The 23250-nt window shown below is 36.4% G+C and overlaps 1 protein-coding gene across 1 annotated transcript in view; it reads right to left on the bottom strand.

Moving 5' to 3' along the window:
- SLCO6A1 (solute carrier organic anion transporter family member 6A1) overlaps window positions 1-22841 on the bottom strand; it is a 96953-nt gene extending 74112 nt beyond the window's left edge. Inside the window, exons 1-7 of the mRNA XM_040621958.1 lie at window positions 22483-22841; window positions 13934-14194; window positions 10858-11043; window positions 8928-9024; window positions 4385-4401; window positions 3857-3870; window positions 544-634 (exon numbers count right to left, since the gene is read on the bottom strand). Of these exons, the coding sequence (XP_040477892.1) occupies window positions 544-634; window positions 3857-3870; window positions 4385-4401; window positions 8928-9024; window positions 10858-11043; window positions 13934-14194; window positions 22483-22798 (982 nt within the window). The 5' untranslated portion in view covers window positions 22799-22841. The remainder of the gene's footprint in view (window positions 1-543; window positions 635-3856; window positions 3871-4384; window positions 4402-8927; window positions 9025-10857; window positions 11044-13933; window positions 14195-22482) is intronic.
- Between the last annotated feature and the right edge of the window lie 409 nt (window positions 22842-23250).

The following is a 23250-nucleotide window of genomic DNA, read 5'->3' as shown; positions in this document are numbered from 1 at the left end:
GGTTTCTAATTTTAATTTAATTTGACATTTAAATAGCCACATGTGGCAAGTGACTATAGTACTTGACAGCACAGCCCTAAAATGTAAAAGAGTAATTTTGACATTGCTAAAAATATTTTGTGACAATAAAATGTACTGTCATTAGGAAAGTATTTGATTTCTCTAATGTTACATATTATTTTTCAGTGTTTTCAAAAGAATTTTAATACTATTTTAACTTATAATATTTCTTTAAGGTAGTACGTATATTAAGTAATGCTAGGTAAGTAGATTTAAACGTGTTTCTTTCTAAAGAAATGTTATGAACTCTAGCATTTAAAGAATGACAAGAAGCAAAACTACATACTAATGAAATCTGGCACATAAATAAAATAATATTTGGCCACATCCAGCTTCATTTGCTCAAATAACACTAACCTATATGTCGCCATAGCTCCATGACAAAAAGAAATGTAGTTCAGCCATATTCTGACATGAGGAGATGGGGGTGGGGACAAGGAATCTATTGTTTTTTAATTTAATGAATTATATTTTTATAGTCACCTCGTACACTGTGTGGAAAGCATGACAATGGTATCAATGTAGACCATGCAATAAGTGAGACCAAACCAAAATAAATCCACCAATTCCGCAGCTGCCTTTGATGCTCATCACTGTCATCAGCACTTTAACAGAGAAAAAATTTAAAATTTCAACATTGTGTATTTCATTACGACAATGCCATAATCAAACAGAAAGAGAGAAGAGAGAAATGGAACATTTTCTGTTAATTTGTCCCTACTGTTTTGTTTTGCTGATTGTGAGTCCTCCAATTATATAGCTTTCTTTTATCCTGCAGGAATATAAATTTTTCCCTTTTCTTTCTTTTCCCACATCCACTCAGGTGCAAAAGTAATTCTTTGTTCTTTTTAACTTTTTTTTCCAGCAGAATCCATGTGTTTGGAAGACTATCCTTTTAAATCTCACCTATCCTTTAAAATCACTCCTGCCCCTTTAAGTCATGCACACCCTTTAGGGCAAGCCTGGACCTCTAAGGTACACAACTAACTCTTTATCTGGCATCTGACCCTTTAAATCACCTATACTTGGAAATCTCTTTCTTAAATTCCTTCTCTGACTCAACTCAGATTGAGTGTTAATTACCCTTCTAGTGATCATACCTAATCACCCATAGGACTCTTTGTTAGGCTTTGTCTTCCCTCTTCTCTGCAGTTTTTCTTGGTCTGCTTTTGTAGACTTTGCGGTGAGTAGGGTGGGATGGGAATGTGTGAAGGATCCTGTGCTGGATTTGTTGATTTTCTCTTTTTATTCCCTGTTCATTTGCAGTTTCAGCATTCTTTGTCTTCAGTCATGCTAAGGCCATGATCTTGGGAAAATTTTCATAGTTGTGAAGTTATGTTATATCATTTAGGGAGAAGATTTGGGTGTGTTCATTACCATACAGCTACCACTGTCTTCAGTTCCACAGATATTTAACACCTTGTCTAACATTCTGTTGTGGGAAAATACCTATATACTCAAGAACCACAGTTTTGAAGGTGCTGGTTTCTCACAGGCAATCCTGTTGTCAACAGAGACCTGATGAGGAGCTTGCATACAGACCTTGCTTTTCATAGAATGTGGACAATATTCCCAGTTTTATTCATTAATGGGACAACTCTTTATCCATTGCTACATTATTCAGGGGTACAAGTTCCAACTTGCAATGCTACAAGGTTGAAATCTTGAGTTCCATTACCCAATAGGTATACATATCTGTATATATTATGCACAAGGAGTTTCAACTCTAGATTGTCATTAGGGTTATGTGTTTCCTCAGTGATTATAATATTTAGAAATTTTCTTTTTTTCTCTTTTTGTTTTTGAATCCAGCTATGTATTGTAACCATGTGCACTATGCTACATATGATTATTACATATGTGTAAATAATTGATAACCAAGAAGACTGAGGAAATTAAAAGTGTAAACAAAGAACAAAGGGAAAAAAAGTATAAGCAAAGAATTTAATACAGTGCACTACAGATCAATAGATTTTCCTCCTACTAGAAATAATTAAAAAATTAAATAATAAAGATTCTATGCACAATACTAATGAAGTACTTCAAATTACTAGGAATAAGCTTAGTGGAATATTTTCAATAAGAAGAATACCTTCCTGGAGAAATAAAAGAACTAAAATCGAATCAAGTCAAAATCAAAAAGGATATTAATGAGATGCAATAAAAAATGGAAGCACTGTTAGGATAAATGAGGCAGAAGAGAGAATTAGTGATATAGAGACAAAATGATGGAGAATAAAGAAGCTGAGAAAAAGAGAGATACACAACTACTGGATCATGAGGGGAGAATTCGAGAGATAAGTGATACCATAAAGAGAAACAATATTAGAATAATTGGGATCCTAGAAGAAAAGGAAAGTGGGGGGCAGAAGGTATATTTGAGCAAATTATAGCTGAGAATGTCCCTAATCTGAGGAAGAAAATAGATATTCAAGTCCAGGAGGCACAGAGAACCCCCCTCAAAATCAATAGGTCAACACCTGAACATATAACAGTGAAGCTTACAAATCTCAATGACAAAGAAAAAAATCCTGAAAGCAGTTCAGGACAAGGACTGGTATGATATATTCAGGGTGCTAGACGAGAAAAATATGCAGCCAAGAATACTTCATATCAGACTGGATAAAAAAGCAAGACCCATCAATATGCTGCCTGCCTGCAAGAGACTTATTTTAGACCCAAAGACACCTCCAGATTGAAAGTGAGGGGGTGGAAAACCATTTATCATGTTAATGGACATCAAAAGAAAGCTGGGGTAGCAATCCTTACATCAGACAAATTAGATTTTAAACCAAAGACTATAATAAGAGATGAGGAAGGACACTAGATCATAAGTAAGGGTCTATCCACCAAAAAGATCTAACAATTGTAAATATTTATGTCCCTAACATGGGAGCAGCCAACTATATATACCAGGAAATTAAAGAAGAATTTTTAAAAATTCATGGGAACAAATGAAAATGAAAACACAACTGTTCAAAACCTTTGGAATGAAGCAAAGGCAGTCCTAAGAGGGAAGTATATAGCAATACAAGCCTTTCTCAAGAAACAAGAAAGGGCTCAAATACACAACCTAACCTCATACCTAAAGGAGCTGGAGAAAGAAGAGCAAATAAAGCCAAACCCAGCAGAAGGAGAAAACTAATAAATATTAGAGCAGAAATCAATGAAATAGGAAGCAAAAAAATAGTAGAACAGATTCTACTCAACAAAATTAGGACCTGGTTCTTTGAAAGAATTGGTAAGATCGATAAACCCCTGGCCAGACTTATCCAAAAGAAAAGAGAAAGGTCCCCAAATAAATAAAATCATGAATGAAAGAGGATAGATCACAATCAACACCAAAGAAAAAAAACAATTATAAGAACATGTTATGAGCAAATATATGGCAATGAATTAGGCAATCTGGGAGAAATGGATGCATTCCTAGAACCATATAAACTATCAAAACTGAAACAGGAATAAATAGAAAAAATGAACAGACCCATAACCAGCAAAGAAATTGAAGAAGTAATAAAAAATCTCCCAACAGGAACGCCTGGCTGTTTCAGTCACTTAAGCATCTACTTTTGGCTCTGGTCATGATCTCAGGGTCCTGGGATCGAGTCCCACATTGGGCTCCTCGCTCATCAGGGAGCCTGCTTCTCCCTCTGCCTGCAACTCCTCCTGCTTCACTCGCTCTCTCTCTCTGACAAATAAATAAATAAAATATTTTTTTAAAAATCTCCCAACAAACCAGAATCCAGGGATGGATAGCCTCCCACGGGAATTCTACCATTTAAAGAAGAATTAATACCCATTCTTCTGAAGCTGTTTCAAAAAATAGAAATGGAAGGAAAACTTCCAAACTCTTTTTATGAGGCCAGCATTACCTTGATTGTCAAACCAGACAAAGACCCCACTGGAAAGCAGAATTATAGACCAATATCCCGGATGAACATGGATGCAAAAATTCTCAACAAGAAACTAGCCAATAGGTTCTGACAGTACATTAAAAGGATTATTCACCACGACCAAGTGGGATTTATTCCTGGGCTGCAAGGGTGGTTAAACAACTGCAAATCAATCAATGTGATATACTACATTAATAAAAGAAAGGACAAGAAGCATATGATCCTCTCAACAGATGCGGTAAAAGCACCTGACAGGGTACAGCATCCTTTCTTGATTAAAACTCTTCAAAGTGTAGGGATAGAGGGAACATACCTCAATATCATAAAAGCCATATGCAAAAAGCCTAAAGCAAATAGCATTCTCAACGGGGAAAAACTGAAAGCTTTTCCACTAAGGTCAGGAACACGGTAGGGAAGTTCACTCTTAGCACTGTTGTTCAACATAGTACTAGAAGTCCTAGCCTCAGCAATTAGACAACAAAAAGAAATAAAAGGCATCCAAATCAGCAAAGAAGTCAAACTCTCACTCTTCACAGATGACACAATACACTATGTGGAAAAACCAAAAGACTCCACCAAAAAATTTCTAGAATTCATACAGGAATTCAGCAAAGTAACAGGATATAAAATCAATGCACAGAAATCAGTTGCATTTTTATACACTAACAATGAGACAGAAGAGAAGTTAAAAGAGTCGATCCCATTCACAACTGCACCAAAAGCCATGTTACCTGGGAATCAACCTAACCAAAGAGGCAAAGGATCTGTATTCAGAAAACTATAGAACACACATGAAAGAAATTGAAGAAGACACAAAGAAATGGAAAAATATTCCATGATTGTGGACTGGAAGAACACATATTGTTAAAATATCTAGGCTACCTAGAGTAATGTATCCATTCAATACAATCCCTATCAAAATACCATCAACTTTTTTCACAGAGCTGGAACAAACAATTCTAAAATTTGTATGGAACCAGAAAAGACCCTGAATAGCCAAAGGAATGCTGAAAAAGAAAACCAAAGCTGGGGGCATCACGATTCCGGACTTCAAGCTCCATTACAAAGCTGTAATCATCAAAACAGTATGGTAATGGCACAAAAAACAGACACATAGATCAATGGAACAGGAAAGAAAAGCCAGAAATGGACCCTCAACTGTATGGTCAATTAATCTTTGACAAATCAGGAAAGAATATCCAATGGAAAAAAAGTCTCTTCAACAAATCATGTTAGGAAAATTGGAGACACATGCAGAAGAGTGAAACACACAAATATAAACTCAAGAAAGACCTAAATATGAGACAGAAATCCACCAAAATCCTAGAGGAGGACACAGGCAGCAACCTCTGTGACCTTAGCCGCAGTAGCTTTTTGCTAGACACATCTCCAAAGGCAAGGGAAACAAAGGCAAAATGAATTATTGGGACTTCATCAAAATAAAAAGCTTATGTACAACAAAGTTAATAGTCGACAAAACCAAAAGACAACAGACAGAATGGGAGAAGATATTTGCAAATGTCTTATCAGATAAAGGGCTAATATCCAAAATCTATAAAGAACTTATCAAACTCAACACCCATAGAACAAATGATCCAATCAAGAAATGGGCAGATGACATGAACAGACATTTCTCCAAAGAAGACCTACAAATGGTCAACAGACACATGAAAAAATGTTCAACATCACTCAGCATCAAGGAGATACAAATCAAAACCACAATGAGATACCACCTCACACTGGTCAGAATGGCTAAAATTAACAAGTCAGGAAAGAACAGATGTTGGCAAGGATGCGGAAAAAGGGGAACCCTCTTACACTGTTGGTGGAAATACAAGCTAGTTCAGCCACTCTGGAAAACAGTATGGAGGTTCCTCGAAAAGTTGAACACAGAGCTTCTCTATGACCTGCAATTGCACTACTAGGAATTTACCCCAAAGATACAAATGTAGTGATCCAAAGGGGCACCTGCACCCCAATGTTTATAACAGCAATGTCCACAATAGGCAAACTATGGAAAGAAACCAGATGTCCACTGACAGATGAATGGATAAAAGAAGATGTGGTGCATATACACACACATGTACATACACACACATGATGGAATACTACTCGGTCATCAAAAAAAAAGATATCTTGTCATTTGCAATGATGTGGATGGTATTTGGCTATGGATAGAGGGTATCTGGCTAAGCAAAATAGGTCAATCAGAGAAAAACAATTATCATATGATCTCACTCATATGTGGAATTTAAGAAACAAAAGAAAGGGATCACAGGGAAGGGAGGGAAAAATAAAACAAGATGAAATCAAAGAGGGAGACAAAACATAAGAGACTCTTAATGATAGGAAACAAACTGAGGGTTTCTGGAGGGGAAGGGAGTTGGGGGGAAGGAGTAACCGGGTGATGGACATTAAGCAGGGCACGTGATGTAATGACCACTGGGTATTATATAAGACTGATGAATCACTGAACTCTACTTCTGAAACCAATAATACATGATATTTTAATTGAATTTAAATTAAAAAAGAAAAAAAGTTATTCTAATTATATTCTTCAAAAGTTATTTGTGTCTTTTTACCATAAATTAGCTAGCACTAAGTATTCAGAATCTTTGCTAACTATATATATAATATGTAATATAATAATGTATAATTATATCATTATAATATATTATGTATATTATATGTCATTGTTATTCTTTTAGCAAATTAATAGTGAAATGGAACCAATTTCTGTGTATTTTTATGTTTATTGGGAATTTGCATTCCTTCCTTTGTGAACTTCCTGCTAATCTTTACAAGTGTTTGCAGGGTTGTTTTTTTTTTTTTTTTTTTTTATGGATTTGTAAAAGAATCTTAATGTATTAAGCTGGTATTCTTTATGTCATAAGTACTGAAGTTTGTGTCATATAAAAAAGTAAATTAAAATTAAAAAAAAAACATGGAATGATCCTTAAATGCCATCAGTACAGTGAAATATCCCTTTGAGGGGAAAAACAGAAACTTGACCCATTTGTCATATTATACAAAAAAATAAATTGAAATTGGACATTGCATTTAAATGTACAACTAAAACCAGACAAGGACACTACAAGAAAAGAAAATTATAAGCCAATATCCAAAATGAGCACAGATTCAAAAATCCTGAACAAAATATTAGGAAACCAAATTTAACAATACATTAAAAGAATCATACCCCATGATCAAGTGGGATTTATTCCAGACATGCAAGGATGGTTCAATATCTGCATATCAATCAATGTGATACACCACATGAACAAAATGAAAGATAAAAATCATAGGATCATATCAATTGATATAGAAAATCATTTGACAAAATTTAGCATTCATTCATAATAAAAACTCTCAACAAACTGAGTTTAAAGGAAACATACAACAACATAATAAAACCATATATGACAAATCAGGAGCAAGAGAAGAATGCCCACTTTAAGTCAACACAGCACTGGAGGTACTAGCCAGATCAACTGGTCAAGAAAAATAAATAAAGGTATTCAAATCAGAAAAGAATGAGTAAAACTGTCTCTGAAGATGACATGATCCTAAATATAGAAAACCTAAAGATTCCACCAAAAAACTGTTGAGGGTATCAAGCCATGACAACATTCTATCAAGTCAGCTATTTCTGGATAATGGGTTACAGAATAAGACCAGTGAAATCTGTAGTTGTCATACCATCACACTTTTTTGTTTTATCAGATGCTCCCTTGTCAGAGGCAGTATTGTGTGAGAAACCACAGGGATGAATATGGCACCTATAAGTCTTTGAATGGTGTTGCTAGAAGAAGCACTATATGCAGATGTTACAGAATAAATGTTTAGACATTTCTCCAAAGAAGATAGATAAATAGTCAACAAGTAAATGAAAAGGTACTCAACGTCACTAATCATTGGGGAAAAGAAAATCAAAACCGCAATGAGCTATCCACCTCATAACTGTCAGGATAGCTATTAGAAGAAGAAGGAGACATAGAAAGAGAAGAAGAAAGAAAAGGTGGAGAAGGAAGAAGAAGAAGAAAGAAAATGATAAGTGCTAGCAAGGATGTTGAGAAATTGGAACCCTATGTACTACTGGTGGAAATGTAAATGGTAGCACTGCTGTGGAAAATAGGATGGAAGTTACTCAAAAATAATAAAAATATAATTATAATATGATTTAGCAATCCCACTTCTGGGTATATATCCAAAAGAACTGAAAATAGAATTTCAAAGAGATATTTGCTTATCTATGTTAACTGCAGCATTAGTCACAGTAGCCAAGGGGTGGACATAATAAACTAAATGCCCATAGACAGATACAAGGATAAAGAAATATGGCATATACATGCAACAGAATATTATTTAGCCTTAAAAAGTAAGAAAATACTGGTATATGCTATAGCATAGATTAACCTTGAGGACATTATGCTAAGTGAAATAAGCCAGTCACAAAAAAGACAACTACTGCATGATTCCACTTATATGAGGTATGAAAAGTAGTCAAAATTGTAGAAAGTAGAATGGTGGTTTTCAGGGGCTGGGGAGAAATGGGTAAATGGAAGTTATTGTGTGATGGATACAGAGTTTTAGCTTTGCAAGATAAAAAGTTCTAGTGATCTGTTGCTCAACACTGTGCACATGGTTAACGCTACTGTACTATACACTTAAAAATGGTTAAGATGTAAATTTTATGTTATGTGTTTTCTCCACAATTTCTCAAAAAACTGTATGTAGAATTAGTAATAAGGTTGTCATTATAGTGTTTTTAAAATTACATTTCGAACAGTAAAGATAAAAGTGTATATTCTAGATTTATATGTACATATATGTGCATATCAGTCACATTTACACTTTCTTCCTAAAATATGGTTATTACAAATTAAATATATATGTATGTTTATAGGCTACAGTATCGATCCAATAAATATCGTATACAATGTAAACCACAAACAAGGAAATAAAATGGCTTACCTAATTGCAAAAATACTGTTCTCAGTGCCCCTAGTAAGGGATGCTGCTATCACATAACTCAAAGAATATCCGAGTACTACCGAAGCTTCCATTATGCCTAAAAATGAATACTGAACATCAAACAACTACATAAGCCAGCTTTGTCATGACAAAAATTATATCACTGAAATAGATTACTTCTGAAAGCCTCATGGCATACTTTATTAGTCAGGGTCCTCCTGAGAAACAGAACCCATAGGATATTGAGAGAGAGATTTTTAAGGCATTGCCTCATGCAATTATAAAGACTGGCAAGTCCAAATTTGTAGGGCAGGCTGGCAGGTGGGTAACCCAGGTAAGAGTTAATGTTACAGTACTGAGTCCATACCAACGCTTAAAACCCACAGGGTAGGTCAGAAAGCCTGAAAAACTCAGGCAGAGTTTCTGCCTAGCAGTCTGTAGAAAGAATTGCTTCTTTTTGGGGAAACCTAAGTTTTTGCTCTGAAAGCCTTCAACTGATTCGATAAAGCTCGCCACATAATGGAGAGTAATCTGCTTTACTCAGTCTACTGACTGTGTTACTCACACCTAAAAAACAGAGCAGAAACATCTAGACTGATGTTTGACCAAACAAATCCAGCAAAGTTGACACATAATTAACCATCATATATATTACCCAATGCTTGTATTAAAGAAACTTAGATAATCATAATAATTCACTGTATCTTATTTAATCTATATATTTAATGTAATATAAATACATTTACATTTAATATAAATATAAATTCAATATACCTGATTACACTTTGTGGTAGCTTTGTACACTTCACCTTAGCTGCCATGGTGGCAGGAGGTGGCAACTTTTTACAGTGTGTAGATGTGCATTTTAATTTTATTCAGTAGAAGCAAAAGTAAAACAAACAGATCTGTTGCCACCCTCGGCCAACATTAATAAATCACTGCGATTTTTTTTCTAAAAGCAAACATAAATATGAATATCATCTATTTTAATTTATTGACATAACTTTCCTTACTTCTGGTGGAAAAATAATTATTTTGGTGCAAAATGCTAGGTTCTCTTAAGTCACCTTCACAATACTTTAAAGTTTTTTTAAATTTTTTAAAAACTATGATAAACAACTCTGTACAGATAGATGATCTACCAAGACCAGAACTACTGCAACATAAAGAAATACAGATTATTGTGAGATATACCCCTGGGCTACTTATTGTAGGATACCATGGCACAAAAGACTAGAAATAGAAGGTACTACATTGTAGTCAATTAAAGAGCGTATCACTTCTCTTCTTCATAGGATGAACAAGATTATATTTTCATTAACTTCAAAATATTTGAGCCCCCCCAAAAGGTGAAGTGAGTTAATGCATGTAAAGAGCTTAGTACAATGATGATGACGATTTCAACACCACACTGAATCCAGTCCTGAGGAGGCATGAAACAATATTTCTATCCCCTCATAAACATAATGGCAGCAACTTCCCACCTATGTCCCCAAAGTTTGAAACATACAACTATTCAAACAATCCAATCTAATAATTTGAGACTTTTTCCTAGAGAAATGAAATGCAAGCTATATAGTTTGATATGACAAATATATACATAAATGTTATATGCATTATATATATGACATAATACATAGAGTATCATTCTTATTACTTAAGAAAGTATGTCCTTTTCCCATTTCTCTTTATCTTTTTGATGACTTTCAGATGACTTGTCTACTATTCCAAATCTCAAGCAATTCCTCAGAATTAGGCAGCTCAATGTGATTTTGAAGTCACACATACCATTATCATTTATTATAATGTTATTTTAAGGGCCAATAACTAGCACTTACATGTCTGTTTAGATATGTACACCAAGATGTAAAAGTTCAATAAAATTTCAAAATGGGTCAACCATATTAGAGAGGGGGAAAAAAAAACTTGCCTATGTAAATACCAGCTGAGTGTGTGGCAACACTGTTGTCAATAAAAACTGTTCCAAGGATATAAAGAGGCATTCCTGCTACTGCCTGCACAATCTGCCCCAGGATGAAGGAAGTTACATATTTTGCTTGGAATGATGTTACAGCTTTATTGCAAACCGTGGTAGTCTTCATTTCTTGACAGATATCTTTTGAAAAGATAATTATTTTTTGTTAAATGAGTAAAAAATTAAACATACAACAAATATACAGTATCTCTCACGAAATATTTTACCTTGTACAAAGCTATTTCCACCAGTATGCCTTTTTTTAGTTAACATTTCATTTACACTGAATGTAGCAGTTCTAAAATCAGTCATTATATTCTCATTAAAATGCAATTATAAAAGGAGTTTTGTGGGAATACTGGAAAAGATGCATATATTATAAACCAAATATAAATGTGTATGCACAATAACGTATATACACAATTATGTGTGTATTTGTATATACATATACACACATACACAACACACATATGTTCCTCTTAAATTTGGTAACCGGTATCCCTGAATTTTGACACCCAGGAAAAAGTATTTCTAATGTTCTAGATTATCTGTATTATCAGATTATCTTCTGAGTTTAGTTCTATATCCACTTCTTCAGGAATCATCACATTAAATTTGTGTCACTCTGTTTAAATAATTTCCCTTTTCAGGGCACTTCGTTGGCTCAGTTGGTTTAGTGTCTGCCTTCGGCTCAGGTCATGATCCCAGCCAGGGTCCTGGAATCAAGTCCCGCATCAGGTTCCCTGCTCAGAGGGGAGTCTGTTTCTCCCTCCCCTTCTGCCCCTCTGCCCTGCTTATTTATTTATTTTTTAAAATAAATAAGATAAATGAATAATTTCCCTTTTTAGACACACTAACTTCTTCTCATAAAGAGAAGGCATTATATAATAAAAATGTATTTCCATTAAAGTTAGTCATTGTATGGTAACCCACTAGATTTTAAATTCCTTTAGGTGGCTGTCTATCTCTTAAGCTTTTTTTATTCACATGGTTGTAAAACAATAGTAAAGAAGTGTTTCTTGGAATTGCATTTTTTATTAGATTGGTAGATCCAGGCAATGCTATTAGATTGTTCTGATTGTGTCCATTTTGACTGGAATTTAACAAATGCTCTTAAAATATTTTTGTAGAAAACTGGCTAGAGTGCAGATTGCAATATAGTACACTAACGGAAATTTTCATTTGGTTCAGTATCTGTATCAACTGCTAGTTGACTCCATGTCAAGCGGGAGGAGGTGTTTAGAACTGTGATTTAAAATACTGATGAGTCAATTTTATACAGATATGTTAACTTGTGGTCACATCAGTATCAACGTGATATTTTAAATACCCTAATCTCATAGTCCCTTGAATTTTTCTCCTCCCATGTACTTGTACTCCACTTAATTGATTTTAAACTTCCAAAAACAATAACTACAAACCTTTCTTAGTTGCAATTTCAAGCATTCCACATTCACTTCTAGTAACCCAACTCCAACAATCCTTAAAACGCACTAGGATTTTGATACTGCTCCTTTTCACCATCCCAATATCCTCTTCTTTCCTTAACTTCTCCCATTGTCATTTTAGCACTTTTAAATCCCTTGCTCTCTTACCAAGTAATCCCTTGGTAAAATTGCAAACCTCATCAAATTAAACTCTTCTCCCTACTCTGCTCTTATACTTGTAAAGCTGAATATGGCTGGGGAAAAACACACGACCATGCAAATCTCACTTTGAATTCATAATTTTTAAACTCAAGGAGGTCATTCAGCCTCCTGATAATCAAATATGTCCGTTGTCTGCAGCTCTTGCCTTCTCCCATAAAATTCAGTTTGTTGGTTTCCCTTCTCCTAGGGATCATGGTCCTGAGATTCCTGCTGTCCAACATCTGAAAATAAATGTTTTCCACCAAGAGAATAAAATATTATAAATATATGTGAATATTATATAGTTCATATATTGAGGATATATATCAACATAATGTTTAATATGTGAATTATATAGTATACAAGTATGTTATATAAATTGCATTTAATAGGTACTATTTATTTAAATTGTGAGCATACATCATAAGCATACTTTTAAATATCATAAGCATGTATATACACATACATACACACCTGGAGACATCGTCATGGCTTTTTCTACAATGTCTTGCTAAAGGCCAGTTGAAGGTTGCCAAAATGGGTAGATCCATTTTAACATCGCTATGACCTATACACACCAAGAAACTACCCAACACAACAGTGCCAGGAACAGTGCTTTGAAACTTCAAAGTAACCTTTATCTACTAGCAATAGCAAAAAGATTGTGGAATAAATCTCTCTCTTTTTTTAAAGATTTTATTTATTTATTTATTTGATACAGACAGCGAGCACAAGCAGGGGGAGCAGCAGGCAGAGGGAGAGGGAGAAGCAGGCTCCCCGCTGAGCAGGGAGCCTGATCCGGGACTCAATCCCAGGACCCTGAGATCATGACCTGAGCTGAAGGCAGACGCTTAACCGACTGAGCCACCCCCGAGCCCGGAATAAGTCTTTTTAAAAATGAACAAAGTGAAGAAGCCACTAATCTTTTTAGATTCCAAGTCCTATGCCAAAGAGCAGCTCCCATTTTGAAATGGTAGGAGTCTGATCTTTCTTTTTCTGTGTGTTTATTTATGTATTAATCTGTGCTTTCGTGTATGTGTGTTAAAGTCAAAATAAAGGATTAAGGAAAGCATATTATGGAAGACATAAGGAATTACCAAAGTTCTCAAGAGTTTTATAATACATATGAAAACTGATGAAAGAAAAACAATTTCATAAAATAATTATCCCAAAATATTCTTCTTCTTATGCCTATCTCTTACATGAAAGGATATATGATCATGAGAAGATAAGAGAATAGCATATATATGTTAGTAGGGAGCTACAGTTAATTAGCTTAACAAACATGGTAATATACATAGATACAGACGGACGGATGTACAGACAAGTATTACAGTCTATTTTAAGTTCCTAAAGCCAATGTTTAAATGAATAATAATTTCATGCACCTTTTATAATCTTACCTTCAATGTCTACACTTGCTCTATCATTTCCACCACTAAAATATGGAAAAGCAAATAAAAGTGATCCAAATCCTACTAAAAAGGAGGAAAATGTAATCCATCTTGGTATGTTTCCTCTCCCTCCATAGTATGCTATAAACAACACAATCAGGCAAGATGAAATATCATAAGTCAAAGACAACAATAAATTCTCCATGTTGTTCAGATGACTTTCCTTCTCAAAAGTGTCAATGCTCAGATCTACGAGACCAAACACAATACCTAAAATGAAAAAAGAAAAAAAGAAAGCAATAATATGCATTTTAAGAGACAAAAGAGAACACCATTATAATCATTATAAACCAAAACAATTTACATTGATTTAAGTTTATTTTACATTATTTTGACTGTTTAAGATCCATAAGCACATGATTCGTTTTCTAAAATACTAATAGGCCTTAACCTCTATGAAATATTTGCTAATTAAATTTTTATACCTATTCTGTACCTATTTACTGGAGAATACTCATCTTTTTTAGTCATCTTACTTAGTACTGATCTTTATTTTAATGTATTATAATTCAATTATAAAAATGAATAAATAACAGAGGTGGCTCAATGGGTTAAGCATCTGCCTTTGGCTCAGGTCATGATCCTCGGGTCCTGGGATTGATCCCTGCATCAGGATCCTTGCTCAGTGGGGAGTCTGCTTCTCCATTCCCTCTACCACTCCCCCCTGCTTATGCTCTCTCCCCCGCTTTCTTCTCACTCACTCTCAAATAAGTAAATAAAATCTTTTAAAAAATGAATAAATAACAATCTAATGAATATTTATCTACCACCCAGAATAGGAAATATAACATATTTGAAGCCCAGCATGCACTCCCCAAACACATTCTTCTCTCTCCATAACCTGTATCCTATATTTGAAGTTTATAACTTCTGACTCTTTTAAATCCTTTTTTTGGACAATGTATATATCCTTGAACAATACAGAGAATTGTTTGTCATGTTCCTAAACATTAAGTAAATGGTATCATGTAGGTGCATTTCTATCCCTTAGTATCCAACTAGGAAAAAATTGTACTAAATATTTGAAACATAAAGAAATTAATACAGAGGTTGGTTACAAAAGTAATACATTTGTTGGAGTGAAAAGGGAAAAGAGTTACCAATCAAAACTCATGATACCTATGAGGTGGGAGTTGCTGGAGCACGGGCTGCTGGGGCTGTTGGAACTGCAATCACCACCTCTTCTGCGGAAGGCCAGGACCTACACTACTGCTAATGGTTTGAGAGGCAACGTGCAGTCACCCACTGCTTCTGCTGCTCTTGCATTTGCAGAGCAAGAGCCATACCCATTGGCTGCTGAAGCACCCACTATTGCTGCTGATGGAGCTGCAGTGATGCCTGAGCATAAATCCAGGAGTTCTTATTCACCCAGTATTGCTGCTATTGCCAAAAACATCACCACAGAGAGGAAAAAACAAAAGAGGGGCTTTCCTTTGCCCCCTTTTCAAATCTACTGCCATAGCCTCTCATTGGCAATGCCTAAGTGGAAGCCCGCGAGAAAGAAAGGCTGGGAAATGTAGTTTACAGGCTGCTAGGCCCCTTGGAAGTAGGAGTGAGTCCAGACCACAAATAATGAAGTCTATGGCCAACAGACAAGAAACTTGGAGAGTTCACCTTTTACACCACTCAGGATTCATTTTCACCCTTCTTCCTCTATTTGAACTAGAATACCAAATTAATAGCAACACCATCACGTTTCTGCCCAACATTGTGCAACTATCATTCTTAAAAAGATTTCTTACTCTTTCCAAGGGAAAAACAACAACAACAACAACAACAGAGACACAGAGTTCAACCAATCATCCTATCCATCACAAGGTAATTTTACTCCATCTTCTAGTTCAATCATAAACCTAAATGGTTTTTCTTAATACAAAAAGTAAATTGCAAAGGTATAAATGGTATAAAAAGGTATGAAAGGTATAAATAAATAATTTCTCACACATCATAGACCTAAATAATTTGTGAGGGAACTGTTCTGAAAAAGAAACTCTAAGTCAGACTTGGAGCAACAACAGTTTAACAGACCAAGACCAGCAGGAGACAAGATACAAAAACTTTGTTGCATCAAACAGAAGAGTTTCCTTCAACTCTCATTTTAAATGTGGCCAAGGAGGATAATGGCCAAGGCAAGAACTGTCCTGTCAGTAACTATGTTCATCTCTGAGGTTGGGGTATTAACTCCCCTTCTCAGGGATATTCTGTAACCTAGAGATGAATTTGTAATGTTATCTCCCACAATGCTCTTTTATAAAATAGTAAGGGAAAAAGAAAAAGAAATTGGAATACATACATACACACACACACACACACAAATGTGTATATATGTTTGTGTGTGTGTGTGTGTGTGTACACATAAAACAATAAGAAAAAATGCACAGTTGCTGCAGTTTCTATTTCTCTAAATGGTTATGCAAACACGGTTGATAACTTCCTTCTTCCATTATTCACTCCCTCTTCTACTCCTTGATCACACATAACATATGTAGGTTGCTATCTCAAAGCATATCCCTCACCTTACAGGACAGCATCCCCATTTTTTAAAATTGTTGTCTCCTAGCTGGACTTTATGTAAGTCTTCAATAGGACATTATAACTATCTATAAGGCCAAGAGTTTCTGGTTATTGAAATATGTAGTAAGATTAGTGAATTCCATGAACATGAACTTCCTGATATACTTCTTCTCCTAGAAAATGAGTTCCTTCATTTAAAGCAATGTGATAATAAATAAGATGACCATGATGGTGTATAAGGCATTCAATAAGGGCAATAGCCACATCAGCACTGGTAAGGATAAATTCATGCATTCAGCTCTGGCATAACCTCTATGCTTGATGCAATTGTCACCATAAACATGAGCCCACTGAACAAGACATACAATGGGGAATTTTCACAGGATGGCTACCTATCTCATTACTGAAACCTTCCTCTGCAATGGATTTCTTTTGGTGAACATCCACACAGCATAACTCTGCCCATTCAAAGAGACATGCCACTTACCCAGCTCTCCTAGCCACCAAATGGTCAAACCATTAGGCAATGGCAGCATGGCATCTAGGCAATATGGATCATCAGATGTATTGCTCAATGGTCTCCCCACTGGAAAGATTTCCTTTTTCCTCTATTTTTTCAGGGCCTCCCCTAAGGAGAGCTATAGTGCTACCATAACATACTTCCACCTTCAAAAAAAACACAGGTTCCCTGAAGATTATGTTTCTTTTTTTCTTTTTTTTTAAAGATTTTATTTATTTATCTGACAGAGACAGCCAGCGAGAGAGGGAACACAAGCAGGGGGAATGGGAGAGGAAGAAGCAGGCTCATAGTGGAGGAGCCTGATGTGGGGCTCGATCCCAGAACGCTGGGATCACGCCCTGAGCCGAAGGCAGACGCTTAACCGCTATGCCACCCAGGCGCCCCTGAAGATTATGTTTCTTAATAGTGAATGGAACAAGTGGAGAAACTTTTCCTTCATTTTAGAAGAGACAGCCCTCACACTCCAAACCAATTGCTCCCTAGAGACATCACTGAAGTGGCAGGCAAATCTGTGGTGTATAGTACCTCCCAGGATAGACTTTATGTTAGCCATTGTGGGAAGGCTGGGATCTAATTGTAGTTACGAGTCTGACAGCAATTAAGGGGTAGTGGCATGCATCATAAAGGCGATCAGCACTCCCCTAGCTTGGGTGAGGTAAATTCAGTGTCTTCAAAAAAGGAATTGCTTTTTCTTCAGACATGGGAGATACGTTGCTCCTACTGGGAAAGGAGGTTTAGGACTTGGGGATTTATGCTCCTCAGATTCACTGAATTCCAGCCAAATGCCTTCATCCCAATTCTTAAGGTTCCACTCTTCTCCAATCAAAATCTCAACTCTAACAAAAGTGATCTGGTGAATCTGTGCATTGAACTTATGTTGTAATCCTGCATTGGAACTGTTCAAAATATGCAGTGTGTGGCTAAAAGTAATGAGATTCTTGTAGAACCATCAGAGAAGCTCACACATTTTCCTAATCATGCCTTAAACTTCTTATTTTTTTTCTGTAAACTTTCCAGAGCAGTCAGAAGAACTTGATCAACCCCAGAATCTTTCTAGTTGAAAGTTCTACCATATGAGTCAGCTAGAGAAGCCACTCATCTCCCAAAGTCTTGCCATCAATAAGAACTTGATTTTAGGCAACATTTTAAATAACATCACTACATGACATACACATCCAGTATAACCATTTTCCACAGGCACAAATATTGCTGTTTTCATTGTTTTCAAGCCCAGTCAGGTCAGATAACCAACTTCAGATTTCATCTTTGATGGTTTGTTTTTTCCCTGGTTCAATGCCTGGTAATGCAGTAGTATATAAAAAACTTCTATGATTTTTGTCATTTATAGACAAATTAGTTTTATTACATGGTGAAGCTAAAAGTTTATTCAAAAACTTTTCAAACACCTTTATATTATATATCATAACTTCAAAAAAATAAAAGAATATGTTCTTGATATGCACTCACATACTTTAATTTCTTAGCCATACTTATCTCTAATAAAATGTTATTCATATTTTTTTCTGAAGAATATATTTTTAATATGATCTTTTTTTCTAATTGCTTCCATGAAATTAGCTGCAATTCACCCAACTTGCTTTGTATAGTTTTGCAGTAAAGCATTAACTCAGCAGGCCTTGGTTGCTCAAAAATGCCTGTCTTCAAGACTGGCCTTTGGTTGGTGTCTGGAAGATGACTCTGAGCCCTTGGAATATTCTGCCTGAGGCCTTGGACCACACAGAACAATTTATATTAAACATGGGGATTTAAGGTGATTATCTGTTGCTGTATGCCTGAGGCCTTGGGCCGTGTATCAGTTTGATCAGATAATTTATGCTAACAATATGATTTCTGGTGAATGTGTTTTTTGTTGTGCGTGTGGGAGTGCGGTAATGGAGACTGAGTAGCTGAGGTCAGTCTCACAGATGTTGCATGCTTACATGACTGATCCTCCCCAAAAGAACCTGGACACCAAGGCTCACAGAAGCTTGTTTGGCAACTGTTTGCATGTGTTATCACACATTGTTGGGCAAAAATTTAGCATGTCCATGCAATTCCATTGGGAAAGATACATGGATGCTTGGACCTGGTTTCTTCTGGATTTTGTTCCTTGTGCTTTTCTCTTTACTGATTTTAATCTGTATTCTTTTATTTTAATAAATCATAACCATGAATATAACATCTTTCTCTGAGTCCCACATCCTTCTAATGAATCATTCAGCCTGAATGAGGTCTTATGGACTTCCAACATAATAGTTAATAAATGTGAAGTCTCCAAATGACTCTCCACTGTAGGTCACATTTTAATTGAGAAAACACTCTCTACAGGTGCATAAATATTTAGTAAGCTCCAGGAAAACACTACTAAATAATGTATAAAGTTCTTTTTTCCTATTGAAGTATTTTAGCCAAAATATTCAGAGAATTTTTGACAAATACATTATAAAACAAAACTCTTCAAATAAGTTGTTTCTGTTTATGATTATTTTGAATGTTTTACCAAATTTAAATGTGCAAAGCCATGGGACTTCTAATTTCATACCAAATATGAAAGTGAATCAATGTAATTCATTATATTAATATAATAATGGGCAGGAACCACATTAACAAACACACACACACACACAAACAGAAAAAGCATTTAACAAAACCCAACACACTTTCTTAGTAAAAATACTCAATGAAGTAGGAATAGAAGGCAATTTCTTCAAACTGATAAAACACACACATGAAAAACCTACAGCATACTTAAAAAGTGAATCATAAAGTTACTATAGGTCCCAGCAATTCCACTCCTGGGTATAAAATTCAGAGGAACAAAACTATGTGTCCATACAAAAACTTATATACCATTCCAGTCCTACATGTAAAGAGTTTGGAAGTCACCATTCTATCCTAACAAGTAACAAACTTAACAGACTAAAAAATTAACAATGATTTTTGGATATGTAACAGAAGAGAAGATGCAAGACAAACTTAACAAGACTGTGCATTCAACTGCCATTACAACTTATCCACCCAAACACTTAAATTTTGTGTTTGATTTCCAAAAGCATAAGATTGACGGTTAAAAGAAATAAGAACTTCTTTTATGGCTGTGATGAGAGCTCCAGAATTCTCAGATAGGACTTGAGCTGAATTTGTCATTTTCTCTTCGTAAGTGCTTAAGGGCACTCAAAAGATTCCATCCAACAGCAGAATCCTTATAGTCTTTATCATTATCATCAGGTAAAATGAAGAGCCACTTGGGCTTTTAAGATATGTACCTGAACTGGTACTTCATCCCAATCAAACACAAGTGATAGCTTGATTCATTATGATGCCACTACATGCCAAAAATACCCATCTACCACTAAAATCCCAACTTTATGGATATATCTTCTGGGACTATGCCTGATAACAATTTCATAATGGTCTGGATTCAATCAGGCAGGCATGACCTGAGTCTGGTCATGAGAACACAGCAGATATACCCAAGTTGAAATTCCCCATACAGAGTGAAAGACCCATATACCTTAAGACTTGCATGGACATAAGAAACAGGGAGAAAGTGGAGAACTGCTGCAGACTAAAGAAGTCTAAAATACGACAACTAAATCCATTGTGTGTTCCTGGATAGAATTTGGGACCAGAAAGGAAAAGGAGACAATATCGAGGCAGTTGGCAATATCTGAGTGGGGCCACCAATGCCTAATTTGATGGTAGTGTTGCACTGATATTCCTGACTGAGAAGGGTGTATAATGGTTAGGTCAAAAAGTGTCCTCATTTTGGGAGAATGCACACTGGAGACTTTAGCAGTAATGGGGCACCATGTCTGAAAAAGTCTGTATGTATTAAGAAAAGGTGAAGGAAAAAATGTGGTAAAATGTGAACAACTAGAGAATGTGGGAGAGGGAATGCAGGAATTCTTTATATCACCTTTGCACCCTTTCTGTATGTTTGAAATTATTTCAAAATTGTTTAAAATGTAACAACAAATAATAAATAGATCAACTGATAAATGCCCACGGAATAAGTCATTTTTATGAATGGAAACTCAATGTTATACCCAAACTGAGCTAATGATCTATAAGAAGTCAGATGAAAAGTAGTGGAGCTAAAAACATTCACTGTGAACCACTTGTTCAAGAACTTTCAATGGCTCCTCATTACCAACCTAGTAAGGAGATCACATTTAGTGAGATAATACTTGTAAAGCACCTTACTCATCACCCAGTACACTAGTAGGAAGTGAACAACTTTTAGTATCCTCTCAAAATTCTCAGTCTGGTATTTAAAGACCTTCATAAAATTGTCTATTCCTTCTTTTTTTTTATTCATTTATGTATTCAATACATACTTAATAAGTGCCTTTTCTGTCTTAATCACTATAATTAGGTCCTGGGGAGACACGATGAATAAAACAAATATAATTATTCCTTTTGGTGCTTAGGTGAAACCATCACCCAAGCCAAACTCATCACTCACCATTCTGGAACAAGGCTTTCCTGTATCTGAGTGTTTATTTATCCAAACATTCATTCATTCGTTCGTTCACTCATTCATTTCCTTATACAATAAATAGTCCTTAACTACATTCCACCTATCACAACTGTACCCTATTTATCAGGGCATGATTCAAATGTCTCTTCCCCAAGAAACTTCTTTAATAAAAATCAAGATAAACTGATCACTATTTATGTGTTCCTGTCATATGGTTCTTATCACATACAGCCTTTTTATTGTACTTATTTAGAAATAACATTTTAGAGCAAAAAGAGAGATCACGTCTGGCAAACTTCAATGCCATCAGTGTAAACAGGATAGTAAAGAATCTTAAGCATAGTGGAAGTAGTGAGGGCTGTGGCCAAGTAAAGAACACATACCCCCTCTAAAGGCATTCAAATTCACATTCTTTGTTTAACTGTATGGGCAAAGATAAACACCTTCCAGTTTGGGTTCTCTGATGTAAGCTGTTTGAGGTCCCACTTCACCTCTTCAATTCCCATATGAGGATACCAAATCCAGGCGGGGAGCAGCTTGGCCAGCCAGTCTCAAAATTGTGAGCAGAAGCAGAAACAGACTGGTGGTCACAGTCACCATATTCAATTTTATTTTAATCCCCCAAATAATTCAACCCTGAACCTCCCAGGATCCATGACCAAACAACGTTAAATGACCCTACAGCACCTTCCTATCTGGAGATCAGGCCGCTGTCACCTACACTGTGTAAGGTGGCCTGTGTCACTCACGTGCCTGCTGAGGTGAAGCAATGACAGGTACACACACCCAAGGTAATGGCCCATTTAACCTGTTTTGATTCCAGACAGACCTTGAGAACGTGAGAGACTACAGCTGCTTCAAGCTCGGTCACCACAGGGAGTCCCCCACTCACGCCTGTCCCTCTCGCCTCTGCCACGTCAGCAACCCCAAGGCGCCGTGGCTGCCCTCACCAGAGTGACCGCCACCCCCACCCAGGCTCACCCTGAGAGGTTATCAGGAGGCTGTAGAAAAACAGGAAGCAATGGAAGTTGTTCAAACGCTGACAGCTGGGAATAACTATACAGCCCAAGCCGCAGGGCCCCTCCAAATTTTCTTTTGTCTTCTTCGTAACAGGGGGTGTGGCCCCAGCCTGAACTTTTTCTCGGTTTTGGAAAGCCCGGAACTTGATCAGGCTAGCAGGAACCGTCCTCAAAAGCCGGGATTTTTTCTTGCCCTTCTCCGCCTCCACGGCCAAAGTATTTTTACCACGCTGGGGCTGGGCAGCCTTCGGCTCCACTTCCGCTAGGGCGTCTGCCATGGTGGATAGATGGCCTGCGGAGGCTGGGGTCTTGGCTCACAGAGGGCGGCCCTGGGCCAGAGGAGGTGTGCCCTGTTGTTTCCAGGGGCTTCCTGCTCTACCCGCTCTCCTGAAAGGCCAGCCGGCCTGGTCGTCTGGGAACTGGTGGCCACCAGAGGCGCCTGCTGCCCAAGCCTCCAGAGAGAACGTTTCTCCTAGAGCAGAAAGCAAACGTCCCTGAAAGGTTGACAGTTGCTCAGAGAGAACTTCCAAGGCTGTTTCCTTCTCTGCTTCCACGTGGGGAAGAGGAGGGGGGGAGTAGTACTATTAGATTCTGATCATTGCTAACACAAGCAGGGGGCGCCAGAATAACTCTAATGGAAGTCAAAAGATGCCAGATTAATACTTTTACTTAGGAAGCAAGGAAAGAAAATTGTGCTGTGAGGCGATAGTGGAACTGTCCCCCAATTTCC

The sequence above is a fragment of the Ursus maritimus genome, unplaced genomic scaffold (assembly GCF_017311325.1).
Source record: "Ursus maritimus isolate PB19 unplaced genomic scaffold, ASM1731132v1 scaffold_5, whole genome shotgun sequence".
NCBI classification, from domain to species: Eukaryota; Metazoa; Chordata; class Mammalia; order Carnivora; family Ursidae; genus Ursus; species Ursus maritimus.
This window is presented reverse-complemented; position numbering and strand designations above follow the sequence as displayed.